At 30.8% G+C, this 14,130-nt stretch overlaps 2 protein-coding genes across 6 annotated transcripts; both read right to left on the bottom strand.

Moving 5' to 3' along the window:
* Positions 1 to 4,223: 4,223 nt before the first annotated feature.
* LOC111296491 (F-box protein At3g56470-like) lies at positions 4,224 to 7,164 on the bottom strand. Of its 5 annotated transcripts, none has more exons than XM_022890834.2 (3): positions 7,023 to 7,158; positions 5,752 to 5,851; positions 4,224 to 5,676 (listed from the first exon to the last, which is right to left on the bottom strand). In XM_022890834.2, the coding sequence occupies exon 3, from the start codon at positions 5,562 to 5,564 to the stop codon at positions 4,491 to 4,493; it is 1,074 nt and encodes a 357-aa protein (XP_022746569.2). In that variant the 5' UTR covers positions 5,565 to 5,676; positions 5,752 to 5,851; positions 7,023 to 7,158; the 3' UTR covers positions 4,224 to 4,490. The 5 variants fall into 5 exon arrangements, with proteins under 5 accessions (XP_022746569.2, XP_022746568.2, XP_089625200.1 ...); XM_022890833.2 differs by having other exon boundaries at positions 5,757 to 5,851; XM_089769074.1 differs by lacking the exon at positions 7,023 to 7,158 and adding an exon at positions 6,869 to 7,020 and having other exon boundaries at positions 5,757 to 5,851.
* A 2,353-nt stretch (positions 7,165 to 9,517) lies between these two features.
* On the bottom strand, positions 9,518 to 13,214 carry LOC111296544 (cyclic dof factor 1-like). The gene is made up of 2 exons (XM_022890912.2): positions 12,783 to 13,214; positions 9,518 to 11,367 (listed from the first exon to the last, which is right to left on the bottom strand). The coding sequence occupies exons 1-2, from the start codon at positions 12,855 to 12,857 to the stop codon at positions 10,000 to 10,002; spliced, it is 1,443 nt and encodes a 480-aa protein (XP_022746647.2). The 5' UTR covers positions 12,858 to 13,214; the 3' UTR covers positions 9,518 to 9,999.
* Positions 13,215 to 14,130: the final 916 nt, after the last annotated feature.

Below are 14,130 nucleotides of genomic sequence, written 5' to 3'. Positions count from 1 at the left end.
ATTTTTTAAAAAAAATTCAAGTTAATAGATTGATAGAATTTAATATGAAATTTAACAATATGTAAAAAAATTATTAAAAAAATTATTTATAATTTAAATTTAATTAATACTTATTTAACGATAAAATTTCTATTAATATTTTATAAAAAATATTATTTAATAAATATATCAAAATTTATTAAAAATTTTCAAATTTTATAAAATTAATCTATGTGATGAGATTTTTAAATTATCAATTTTAATTTTTAATTTTTATTTATTCATTTTTAATATAAAATTTTATAAATTTCACTTATAAAATTTCATATAAACCTTTTCCGGCAGACGAGACTTCCATTTGGCAAGATAAATGGGTCCCATCACTTCCTTCTTTCCAAATCTCTTCCCCCTGACCTCATTGCAATGGTCCTTCGTTGGTCCAACACCTTATTAAACCTGATAGAAGCGCATGGAATTTTCGATTGCTAAAGGATCTCTTCAATGTGAATGAGGCTAAAGCTATAAGCCTTATTCCTGTTGGCGACCCTAATGGGAGGGATTCTATTGTTTGGCATTTCACCAAAGATGGAGCATACACAGTCAAATATGGCTCTAAGCTTCTTCAAAATACATCGCCCTCCTTTGTCTGCAAATTCAAGTGACAAGGATCAACTTGCTGAAAGATTTTGGGAGAGTATTTGGGAGTTGCTTGTTACTCCAAAAATTAAATTTTTTGTATGAAGCACGTGTCATAATGTTTTGGAAACGATGAAAAACCTTGCCCGACGGATGCAATCTACCTCTAATATTCTTTTGGCCCAAAGAGATACAGAGCACATTTTATTCTTTTGCCCTTTGCTGGAGCTGTTGGGGTTGCCTCAAGTTTCAACTATTGATTGAGAATTACGAAGGTTTCGTGGGTTTCCATAAATGGTGGAATGATTTTGTTTGCTCCTTTCCTGATTTTAACTCTTTTAGTGTACGAGGACTCATAGCTTGTTTATACTGGCATATCTGGAAAGAAAGAAACGAGTCTTTGTTTGAAGGTAAAACAGGTGACCCTGTTCTCACTTGGCAAGTTGCTTTTAGAGATTTTCAAGAGCTTGTTGAAGAACTAACACACCCATCTCTTCCCTCCTATAGCTCCAGGCACCATTCGCAATGGCAAAAATCCCTCTTGCTTGGATTAAGGTGCTTCGTTTGATTCTAAAACTAAAAATGCAAGAATTGCTGTGGTGCCGGGGACAATAGTGGGCTTGTCATTGATGGAACCAACGCACTCGTGCAAGCAGGATTTGCATTAGTGGCTGAGGCTTAGCATTAACGTTATTTTGTACTTTAGTTGAAAGAAGGGGATGGCATAAATCATGTTTGAATTTGATAATAGCAAGTTAATCTTGAGGCTGAACTTTGTCATCAAGCTGCGATGAATGAAGAAGTTGGCTATGGAAGATGATCTTCAGTTTTTGATGGCACGCTTACAGCTCATCTCTTTCTGTCATATTAGGGGAGGGGCCAATTGTGTTGCAGATTATGTTGCTAAGATGACTCGACAGGGATGTCCTATTGATTGGGATTATTGTATGCCAGCTGACCTGTTGTCTTTGTTACGAGTGCAATGCTTTTGATTAATATAGGCTTTGCGCCATTATGTATGTTGAAAAAAAAAAAAAAAAAAACAAATAGTTTGGTGAAACAAACATGCACACCCTCGCAGAAGTTGATTTGCATATTTTCTTTAGATAGGGAATAATTAACGTTAAAATAATAATTAAAATTCATGTAATTGAACAAAATAAATATACAAATATTTTTAAAATATTTATTTATAAAAATATTATTTGATATATAGTTTTAATAATTTTTTATTTATATTAATTTCACAAAAAATATTAAATTATTTAGTTATTTTTAAATAAATAATTTAATGTGTTAAATAAATATGTTAATTGATTAATTATAATTATATATCACGTATTATTATAACAAAAATTTTAATTAAGTAATGTTATATTCTTCTAATTAAATAAAAAAAATTCCATCTCAATAAAATTAATCAAACATTCAAATCACTTACTTTCCAAAATTTATAAATTTAAGTAATTTCTTCCTAAATCCCTTTTTCTCTTAAATCTTATAACGAGTAAATCAAACGCCACGATAATTTAGTGATACGCACAGTGCTCAAACTGGCCACCGTCGAACTAAGCAAATCAAAGCGAAAACGCTCACTACATGTGCCCCAAAAGCAGAACCAGATGTTGGTCGGTGTCCCCTACAGATTATCTCCAAATTTCTCTTTTAAAAAATATATACTAGTTTGCATGGGACAGATGGCGTGGGCGTTTGGTAGACTGCCACATCTGTGACGTTTACAACATTTTCTAGGCATTAAAGAAACTTCCTACTGATTTAACGGTGAAAGGAATCTTCACTGTGGCAGGACAGCCTTTTTCTTTTTTTTTTTGACCTTTTTCGTACACCATTTTATACTTCAGTTTCACCGCTGCTAGCTCCTGATTGTGACCGATTTGATACAGTTTTTTTTATTAAATACAAAAATAAAATTGGCAATTTGTGATTGGACCACAAACCCAACATGAAGTGATCAATAAATTATTCGTTGCTTCTTGACCAGGATCACAAATAGACCAAACATGTTACTTCTGACGCAATAATTCGTGCTTCACTTAAAACTTGACCAGGAGCAATTTTCATTTTCCTTTCTTTTTCTTGATCTTTTATAGTTCCATGGGGGCACTTTGGCATGTTCAACATACATGAATTTGAGGAAATTATAAGATGATAGACCAATTATTACTGTCTATCTAATTTCAAATAGCATCTATTAAACCAATTAATGAAGGTAATACTCAATTTAATTCTTTTCTTTTTTTTTTTTAATTCCATACCTAGCTTTTGACTTATAGATTTAAGCTTTATTTAGATGGATGATAAAATTAATTATAATAAAATTAAAAATTATTATTATTATTATTATTATTATTATTAAAATATAATATAATTATAATTAAAAAATTTTAATAAAATTTATATAAATTTGATTTTATTAAAATTAATATTTAAATTTGATTGATGAAATAATAAATTTAATCGTATTGCACCGTAAAAGACATGAAATCCTGATGGAGACTGAAACTAAGACTTTTCTTTTTACAGGAGAGATGTTCCATTCAACCTAAACAGTTTCAAAAAGCAACGATAACTGTAAATCAAGTGCATATACAATATGGGTTCTGGCTCTTTTTTTTCTTTTTTTTGGTCCCCCTAAGCTGTAGTTTCTAGTATAAATTTTTTGAACTGAGATTCTTCTTATTCACATAAACAATTATTCCCCTGCTATGATTGAATGAAGCATGGATGGTGCAATAAATTTCGGAAATGGGTCATCTCAAGGCAGTACTTCTTTTGCTTTTATCCACAAATATCGCTTGAAAATGTAGCATATGTATAATTTTCAAAAGATCAATTAGCAGATAATGGAATCCGTAGCTAATAGTTCCTAGTTAGTTTGTTTTTGTTATCATCAACATTGGTTTATCTTTTACAGGGGAATTACTTCCTGATCATGATGTGATTCTCAAACAATTTTCACTTTTTTATTGCTCTATATAGAATATCATAAGAGAGATACATCAATTCCCATATTTATTTTTCGTTAAATATATATAAAATATAAAAATTATCATATTACAATTTAAGTTAAACAAGAATAAAATGAAACATTTTTTTTTATTTTTATTAAATTCATATTCGATCTTTATCAATATCTTTGAAAATTAATTAAATCGAACAATCATAATCAAATCCATATACAATTTTCACTTATAACTTTAAAAATTAATTGTGTCAAACAATCATGATATAATTCAGTGTTACAATTCTGTAAAAAAAAAAAAAAGCAAAATTAGTACAATCTTGATCATTTACAATTATGGGGAGGTAAGAAAAGAAAGACAAAACCTTAAAAGGCGAATGGATTTCAAACAATCCAAGTTATGTTACTCGTATGTTCGAGCTTGGCTTATTTACTAAAAATTTTGAAAATTCAAGTTTGAACTCGTTTGTAAAGTTTAAACAAAATGAACTAATCTCAAAATAGAGCTGAGTTCTAATCCCAATATTTTGAAAACAAGAAATCAAGAAATTGATATGTACTCTGCTAACAGTGAAATAAAATAAGCTAAACCTAGTAAGCTGGATCACAAAGGATGCCCATATGGTTAAGTTCTAATAAAAAAAATTATTCAAGAAAATTTGAAAGAGACAGAGATGGATGACTGAAACTAATCAGTATAGTTCTAATCCAAATGCAACAGCTTGTCGATACATAGAAGAGTTCACAGTAAATCTAAAACTGCATAAAATGGCAAACTCCTAGGTGCCATTAATAAGGTTGAAGTAAAACAGCTGAAGTTGCTAAACCTGTTGTATTGACCTGGCATCTAACAAACAGATGACAGAAAATCACTTACCTGAATTCATAAGAACTAAAATGAGGGCGGTTCAATCCAAACTCTTTCCATGGCATCGTGAACAACCCAAGGATAAAAATCCTCACAAGCATATTTTTTGTTCGTAGGCAAATAATAAAAATAAGAACGGTGACATTCGCCATGATAGTAGATCCTGTCTGCCAAAGCTGATGTTTTCCACTCGGCTGCTATAGCAAACGAGGTACAACCAAGAAACAATGCTTGGTTTCCTAGCTTGTGTATCTCTATCCAACCCATCTCAGACCAATCAAACCTGAAAACATGGAAGTTTGTGGATCGGCAAACCAGCAAAAGCTCCCCATTAGATTCAACCAATTGTGATCTGGCCCAAAACTGAATTCCGATAATTGGCTCCATATCTGTAAGCACCCTCCAATCACGACCTGCAACATAAAATGCCCCAAGTACCCCACCACTAAAGACGCAATAAAAACATCCATTACTATAAACCACATCCTCAACTGCCCTCTTAAAACCATCCACAGCAATGGTGCGCCATTCTAGACCACCAGGGGAACAAATACTAATCCGAATTTTGGCAATGCTTTTTGAACTTTCGATTACAAAACAAATGCAATCTGGAGAAGTTGGACTTGAGGAAAATGTAGCCCTGTTGAAGTTAATCTCCATATTGGGAAGTTTAATTGCTTTTCTAGAGAAAGGACTATAGAAGAATGATTTATTACTTTTCTGTAACAGCAACCAACCATACTTGGAAGCACAAATTCCAGCACCAAAAAATTCTTCCTCTTTCTTCACTATGCTCTTTGTGATGTGAAATTGGTTATTAGGAGATGGAATATGGAATGAACTCAGCTGAGTCATGGCACCTCCATTATTTATATCAAAATCCCATTGGAGGCCATGTAGCCATGGAACATTCCCTTCATATTGAGGAACTTTAGCCAAATGCCAATTTTTGCAGACAAACCTAAAGTAAATTTGATCAATAATCTTAGGAAGTCGTCTGATGATCAAATTTAGGATATCAACAGGAAGATGAGACCATGGTCTATATTGCATCTGCTTCCCCTCTGCACAACAAATATGCTTCTGTCCATCAGCCATAAGTTTCCTTTCCTCACAAACTCCCTCTTTAGACAGCAAACACTCTCTTCCACTGAAGAACTTTAACTAGAGCAAGGAAGCTGGAATCTCAATTCTTGCTCAGTCCTGGTTGCTGCATGATTCAAATTGCTGTTGTAAGTAATCCGAACAATTCCTCATCACACAAAGAAAAACCAGATGATTATACCCAACTATATTATTTGCAAAAGCATCATAAATCTAAAGAAAATTTTTGGTCCTTGCTGTTCGGTTAGCAGATAGCTTTTGCAACTTTAGAAACATTTACCCTGCTCCATTAAGAGGAAAAAGAAAAGTGAGATAATTTGGGCTACAAATAAAACAAAAGTCCAGAAATAATTCTGGTTACTGAATACTAAAATGCAACCAAAACTTCAAGCATTTCTCAGAAACTCAAGTTCTTATGCTCTGAAAAATTAAGATTAAGTTTGACATTGTGCTTGGGTTTTGAAACTATGAATTGAACAACAACCGTAATGCCGAACGATACAAAATTTTAAGCTCAAATTGAGATTTTAGTTTAAAAATGTGACTTTTTACCATCATTTTTCAAACATAATTATCACAGCTTCATCACGAATGCCAACTACGCCTAAGAAGGTTATGGAATTAGCATACAAAAAATGAATAATGTAGCAACAAATTCAAAACAAAACAAAATCCAAGATCATTCAAGAGATGCAATTTCCTCCCATTTTATAAGTCTCTCCTCTTAATTAAAGCGACATGAACGGTTAAAACAAAGGAAAATGCAATGAAAACTCACACACCAAAACATTCTGATATGCCATCACAAGAAACAAGAACTAACTTGTAAAAATAAAATTAAAACTTTATTGCAAAAAAAACCAAACATTTTGGCTAGTTCACATCATCAATAAATCTGATATTCCGTTCTTTGCAAATAGTACTACTCTGATATATCGAAAACCCAAATCAAGATTACATCAAATTAACATAAAATTTTCTGATAGCTAACAACTTTCAACCACCAAACTTGCTATGTTCTATATATCCTACTAACTGAGAAAATGGATGTGTTATGAGAAAGCATTAGTACTGAACAACGGTAAAGCCCTAACAGTTAAATGTTATATGTTTATCAGAATTACACCAAACATCTTAGAGTTAGATATCAAATTGAAACTTGTACGTTTGAATAACCTATAAAATTAAAGGTGCACCAAGATCCAATCTTCAAACACAAAATTTGATCAACTTAGATATTATTTTCTACAAAAACTTAAACAAAAGGAAAAACCCATCATCGAAATCAGACTTAATACCTAAAAATATGAAAGGAAAGTAATGATCAACTAAAAAAAAAAAAAAGGAAACCCCATCATCCTTTAAACAATGATTAAAAGATGGTTAATCAAAAAAAAAAAAAAAAACTATGAATGAATTAATCCTAACGAAAACTAGAGTGAAGCAAATCACCTGATATTTGACGATTTTCAATCAACTTAATACCCAGAACCGATGCCGTCCTAAGAGAAGGAAGATTTAGATAAGAGAAGAAGATTATGGTAATTTCTATTTTCAGTTTATTCTTTATATGGCTCCTTTCTTTGCCGTGCTAACTAAGCTTTATCTTGTTTCCCTTTTACAATTTTATTTTATAGGAAATTAGTGAAATTTTTTATTAAAAAATTATTTTTAAATTAATATGTACATAAATTTTTATAAATTAATAATTTTTAAATATCAATTTTAATAATATATTAATTGATTTAAAATTGATTTAAAAGATAATTAATTTAAATAAAATTATTATAAATTAAAAAAAATAAAAAAAAAGAAAAAAAAATTGATTTGTGATGGCTCATGACCCATTAACCAGCTTCAAGCCATAAAAGCAATTTAAGGGTTTGGGTTTTTAATTATTCAAAAAAAAAAAGATTTGCGTTTTTAATCCAAATAGGAGGTTGGGCTTTAACATTTTTAACATGGGCCTTCAAATTCTATAATCTGTGTTGCATAAAGACCCAAATTTAAACTCAAAAATAAATAATAAAAGCAAAATTATGAAATATATAAAAAATAATTTTTTTCTTTTTTTAATAGCAAAATTGCTTTTTTTTTTCCTTAAACCTAATAGAAAATTCCAAAACTTTCTAAAATTGTGTTCCTTAAGGCTTAAGGTATGTTAATTTAATTAACTTTTATTTGCTATTAATGTATGCTTCTTAAGATAATCTAACTTTTTGAGCCAAAAATACTTATTAATTATTACATCAAATATCCAGGTGTGTTAATCAAAATTTTCTATTGTCATAAAATATTTTCCCAAAATGTTAAAAAAAAAAAGCAATAATATTCATTTCATTTTTTGTCTAGATGAATTATATGAATCCATGATTATTAAAAATTAATTCGTATTTGATTTAATTAATTTATATAATTATTTTAAATATGACATTTAATAAATTATAATTTAAATATCAATGCTCTCAATTTTTTTTGTCAAAGATCTTTAGATGTCTAATAATTATTTTAAATCTCGATTAATCAGAAATTAAGTTGAGTCCAATTTCAGAAAGAAAATAAATTTTTCTAAATTTATTTTTTTTATTCAGAAGATTTACTAAAAGAAAATTGAACTTTTTGGCACTTGGATCATCGTAGTAGTACTTTCAACCTTTTTTTTCTATCTTTAACCACGGCTTTATTTGAAAAAGGAAAAAGTATTTAGAAGCTGGAATTAGAATCCCAAAAAAGAGGGAGCTGAATTAACATTTCCTTAATCCTCTTAAGGGAAGGTAATTAGAATGATGATAAGGATGAGTTTATGGTTTATTGCCATTTTCCTTTGATGGAAATGAGTCATAAGGGAAGGATATATTCCCAAGGCGTGTTGAATCTTCTTCCTTTGTGACCAAAAAGAAGAGAAACTTTTGCTGAAAAAGAAGGAAACGTATACAAATCTTCAAAATTGAACCCTTTTCTGGGGGTTGAAGAAAGCTTCTAGCTTCTGCTTTTTTCAATGGAAAAAAGATTGGAAATTGGGATGAAATTATAGGAAAAAGATGTAGAAAAAAAAGAGTTGAAAGAAGATTGATATTATGGTCTACCCATATGAAGAAATACAGACTTCCGTGATTAACTGCATTTGATTTGCTTAAATGCATTAGAACAAAAAATTCATAAGAGAAAGAAGAGCCTGATGTTATTCAAACTTCTTTTCGAAACGAAGGAAAAAAAAAAAAGCAAGTAAATCGGTTGAAATTTATAATTTATAACTTTGATTGAAGAATTCAAGACTTCGACCAGTTAATCATGTAGATACAAATGATATTTTATATGTATGAAATTCAAATTAATTTATGCAATTATAGATGATATTTAATATGTATAAAATTTAAATTTTAATATCTATAAATTTTTTTCATTGCGGCCTTCTTTATATAAAAAATGTTATAACTCGCTGATAAAAGATTGCAAAGGGATCATACAATTTAATGATCAAACTTTATGGTTATGGCGATGAATAAGCCATGACTTTTTTTCTGATTCTATTGTTGATAGCTGGTAGCAACTAAGACTGCATATTCCATCTTTCTTGAGAATGTGAGCTACTGACTGAACAGGAAGAGTATCAATAGAAACAGAAAGAAAATAGATTGGTAGCTATAATCCCTTCCCCAAGCTATTTTGTTTGAGAATGCACTCTTCTACATTGATCTAGAGCATTCAAGATTTTTACTGATCTTAAATTATTATTCTATATAACACATCTATCCTGAACTGTAAGTTTGAGATTCAATAGATTTACAATTCAAATTCCATCATGTGCAAGTTAGCGGCATTTGATACACCTGAAATTAAAATCTTAATTCCTGTAATTCCTTCTCTTATCCTGATACTGTAGCCTCTTTTATAAAAAAAATATTGTTTCAGCAACGCTAAATAACTGATCTTGCAGCAGCAGATGATTTCAGGAAACAAAACATAAAATAGTGAAAATCTATTTGCTAGGAAAATTTTCTCCATGTTCAAAACTGGAGATATTGTACACGATATTTTCAGAAGAAAACTAACCCCAAACATGGGTATTTGCTAACATAATTCGAATAGATAAGAATCAAAGGGCAATCCGCTCATCTTTTTGTTTCTTGTTTGTCAAGTTACATTTAAAAGAGATATGCAACTGCCTGAAATGAAATCTTAGAATAGGCCGCAGATGATGAACACCACTCAATCACTGTTTTCAACTATTTACAGAACTCTCAAAGTAGAACTGATACATTGCCTACACTGTCAATAACCGGAGCAGATTTTCTTCCCATGAGTTTAGAGTTTTAGTGTTCAGACCAGAAAACAGATCTCCCTCACAAGAACTGATGAAATTTGTGCCTTCAATATGCACAGAGCATATCAGACGGTGACATTTCCGGGCAAATATTATGAGAGACCCTTATGTGCTCTCTTGGAATTTGTGAGAACGAGAAAGGGCTGCAGGGTTTGCTTCCAAAATATGAGTGCCATCTGGTACATGGTCTTTGGCTTCTGCTTTAGATTCAAAGGCATTGAAAATTTTACCTCCTTGTAAAGGATCCTTCTGGTCAGGTTTAATACCTAATGTAGCCCATATAGGACTCCTCGAAGCTTCATTTGGATCATCAATTCTTAGCGTCTTTGGAACCACAACGCACTTTTCTGATTGCCCCTCTTTTGCTTCTCTGGAATGTTTGCCTAGTGTTGGTGAGCCAATGCCTGAGCAGCAACTGTTGCTGGTAGAGGATGGAGATAGGCAACCATTGGAGCCACTGACTGACAAATTTCCTCCACCAGCTGCCCATAGAGGCATACAACCCCAATAAGCAGGCAGAAACTGTAAAGGAATGCTTGGCGGGCAAAACCCCGGAACAGCCACCATTGGTGTAGAGCACCATTGAACTGCATTGGAAGTACTGCTATTTGGTGCACCAATACGCTCAGAAGAACACTGACCAGCTGCCATGGGAGCTACACCATGTGAACCTGGATTCCAAGGAAGAATCCAGGGTCGAACAGGATAGCACTGCGGCGGATGATGCGTATTCAGCTCATTAGGTCCTGTCAAACCTATTCTCTCTTTTTGCATGACATGTCCAGGTAATTCATTCCCCCGTATGCTGCAAGGTGTTGCAGAAGATGGTTCCTCTCGTATTTCTCCGCAACTGACTGTACCAGTCTCAACACATCTCTTCTGGTCTCCAAGGCTAAGCACAGTCTCCATGGATTCACAAAGAGGTGTTTCTGCACCAAAATTTAAAACTGTTCCATTTCCCATGGAAGGCTTAAAAACAGGTGTAGATTCACCAGGAGATTGAAGCTGTTGATTTGCTGAGTCGGGGGTTTCTACCCAAGTCATTGGTACTCCATCAGAAGAAACTATTATCTGACGGTACTGAGAGGCCAAGTGCTTATTCTTCCTCCGACCAGCACCAATGGGAACATTTCTCATTGTTCCACCAGCTGTCCAATATCTCTGGCAATTCTTGCAGAAGTGTCGAGGTTGGTTGACATTGTAGTTATTGAAGTAACAGAATTTTGTGTCTAAGCTGTTGCACCGTGGACACGGAAGGATCTTGTCTGGCTTCTTAAAAACTTTCTCTTGATCTGTACTATTTGTCTCTGCCTGTTCATCTTTGGGCTTAGAGTCGATTTTCATCTCATTCGGTTTTATAGAAGTTTGGTGTTCTTCCTTATCATTTTCTACTGCAATGAACTTATCTGGCTCACCAGATATGATTGTGTGAGAAGTTTCAGTTTCTGGGTTTGTTACATCACTACTCATATCCTGAAATTCAAGATCAAAATAGCTGTTTCATTTCTAACAGGAAATCATAAGTAACTTGGTGAAGTAAAAAAAATAAAAACACAAAACACTAGATACCATTTTTCTTGTCTTTTACATTTCTTGTTGAAATGAAAATCACAAATATTGTTCTGTTTTATGTGATTCACAAATAAAAAGACTTAAAGAAAAGTTAAAGAACCGACTAATACTCTCGGATTCTCCAACGATATTCCTATTGACAAAAAAGAACAAAGCATATGCTTAACATGATTGTGACAAAATATCAGTTACAAAAAAAAGCAATTAGCAGTCATCAACCTATCAGTCAAATTGTAGTTAAAGTAAAATTATAAGAAAGTTGTTCTTGACCGAATTCGGAAGAATAATGTTCAGACTGACTATTCCAAAGTTTACAAGAATATGATTAGCAACAAGTTAGAAAGTATGACTGTAATAATTACATGACTTTATGCAAAGGTACCGGCAAGAACATCTTCAACTTGGACTAGCTGCTTTTCGCTATCACCCCAAGACAATAAAAATATATAAAATATGTCTTTATAAAGCCTTTTTTTTATTCAGAAATCAGGAAAAGATAGTCTAAAAGGATATCAGAATTACATGATCCAATCTAGTTTAAAAAACAAATTACACCTGGTTGTTGGTTCTTCATTTCTGTCTATGAAAACTTTTATAACATCCAAGAAAATTAAAATTTAAAACTAACTTCCCATTTTCAGAAATCAAGGAACAGGTATGCACCAACATTCATGAAACTTGTTGTTATAAAAATCAATTCAAACAAAATTCATCAAAAGGAAACAATAGTCATTTAATGTTGTTACAGTGGCCAAACCTCCCCGGTACATAAAGAATTCTATATTAGAAAAATCCCAACAGAGAAAATAAAAAAGGCAGCAAGAAATTTAGTTTCCTATAATCAAATTCAATACAGAAACATGTTTTAGAAAATTCCTGATAAATTTATAATCTCTACAGCCAAAATCAACCAAAAGGTTTCAAAAAATTTTTTAAAGACAAAAAAAAAGAAAAAGAAAGGAAACTACACAAACAAAAAGATGAAATCGTTTCTCATTTGAATACCATAAAAGCAAATAAAAGCATTGAATAAAAATAAGTAAATATGAAACTGAAGATACGAAGAACATGTCTTTTAATCCTAAAACTTCAACTTTGGGACTAAAACAGAGCTTGAAAAACTCAAACTTTTGCAACAAATCATAACAAAACCAAAAGAAGAACAAAAACCCATAAATATTAAGCTAACAAAAACAGCTAAAATGGGTAGTTAACTTCAGAAGAAAACATAAAAAGATCACCAAAAAACCAAGACAAGAACATTAAACCAATGAAAAAACAAAAAAGAAATGAACTTTGAATTTATGTCAGCTTACCCCAGCATGAATCTGAGGTTCAGGCACAGGAATCTTCCTTCCAAACAGCTTGAAGGCTGGATCTCCACCATTCATTTTTACATAACAAATTTGGTGTTTTTGCTACTACGAAGAGCAAGAACCATAACTCTTAAAACCAAAAAAACAGGGTGTTTTTAGAATGAGAAAAAAGGAGAGAAAAAGGAGACTCTTTTGGAGGAGAAAGGACGCAACTTTTTATAGAGTTTTTTAGTCTTTTTTCTCTAAAAACACATAGAAAAAAAGTGTATAAAGGAAAATTTTCGATGAAAAGTCTGAGATAAAGCATAAAGAACGTGAGGGATCAGAGTACAATTTTTTAAACTTTTCTGCCTTTTTTTCGCTTTATTATTATTATTTTTTTAAAGATAAGCTGCCTGTGAGGGAAACCTGTTTTTATTTATTGGCAGGGTTATAAAATCTAGGTCATGTCATCTTACTTTTATAATAAAAAATTCGGCACTTACATTTTTTTTTTTTCAAATTTAGTGCTGATAAATTATTTGATTAAAAATGTTGGATTAATTGGTATTTATAAATATGATTTTTTAAAAATTACATTTAACTAAATTTAATAAAATATAATGTATTAATTATAAATTTAAATCTAATAATAAACTATAAATGTAATAAAAGACTCATAAGATTTTATAATCTTATTTATACCAAAAATAATTTAAATTATTTCAAAATCTTTTAAAAAATTTACCATTCCAATGGACTGAAGGTACATTTTTAATAAATTGTCCACATTATGTTATTCTCAAAAACATTTCTCATATCCCATTTCTTTATTTAAATTTAAATTTAATTCAAATTATTTATGTTATTATTTTTAAAATATAACATTCAAGTAGAATATCATTCAAATTTTAATATTTATAATTTTTTATTTTTAAATTATAATTTCTTTTATACTCAATAAAAAAAATTGACATTTAATTTTGAAAAGGCCAATTAATGATATATAATATATGTTTTTTTTTTAATATTCTATCATACTTATTAATGTAAATAATATACGAACAAAAACACAAGAAGTTCATAAAACTATAAAACAAAATTATTATTGTTAAAACATTGTATTTTTAATAACATTAAGATTTATGATTAATGGTAGAATTATTAATTACACAATTTATCAGTGAATTATGAGAATTTTTTTATATTTTTAGTAATTTAAAATTGAAAAGAAAAAGAGATATAAATTTTGAGAGGACCAAAGTCCCCTTTGGCTCCTATTACTCATTTGTCCCTATTTATATCAAAATGCATTATTTTTCTTTTGTCTTCGTTAATATGAGTAAGCGTTAAGATATGTATCCCACGT

This window comes from Durio zibethinus, chromosome 12 (genome assembly GCF_047325235.1).
Source record: "Durio zibethinus cultivar Kanyao isolate XHJ-2024 chromosome 12, ASM4732523v1, whole genome shotgun sequence".
NCBI lineage: Eukaryota > Viridiplantae > Streptophyta > Magnoliopsida > Malvales > Malvaceae > Durio > Durio zibethinus.
The sequence above is the reverse complement of the archived record's forward strand: the minus strand, read 5'-3'. Positions and strand labels throughout refer to the sequence as shown.

Excerpts from the sequence above, each read along its gene's own strand:
- LOC111296491 (XM_022890835.2), bottom strand. The coding sequence starts at position 5,564 with ATGGCTGATGGACAGAAGCATATTTGTTGTGCAGAGGGGAAGCAGATG.
- LOC111296544 (XM_022890912.2), bottom strand. The coding sequence starts at position 12,857 with ATGAATGGTGGAGATCCAGCCTTCAAGCTGTTTGGAAGGAAGATTCCT. Across the intron at positions 11,368-12,782 it reads AACCTCAGATTCATGCTGGG|GATATGAGTAGTGATGTAAC; the intron begins GTAAGCTGACAT and ends CTTGAATTTCAG.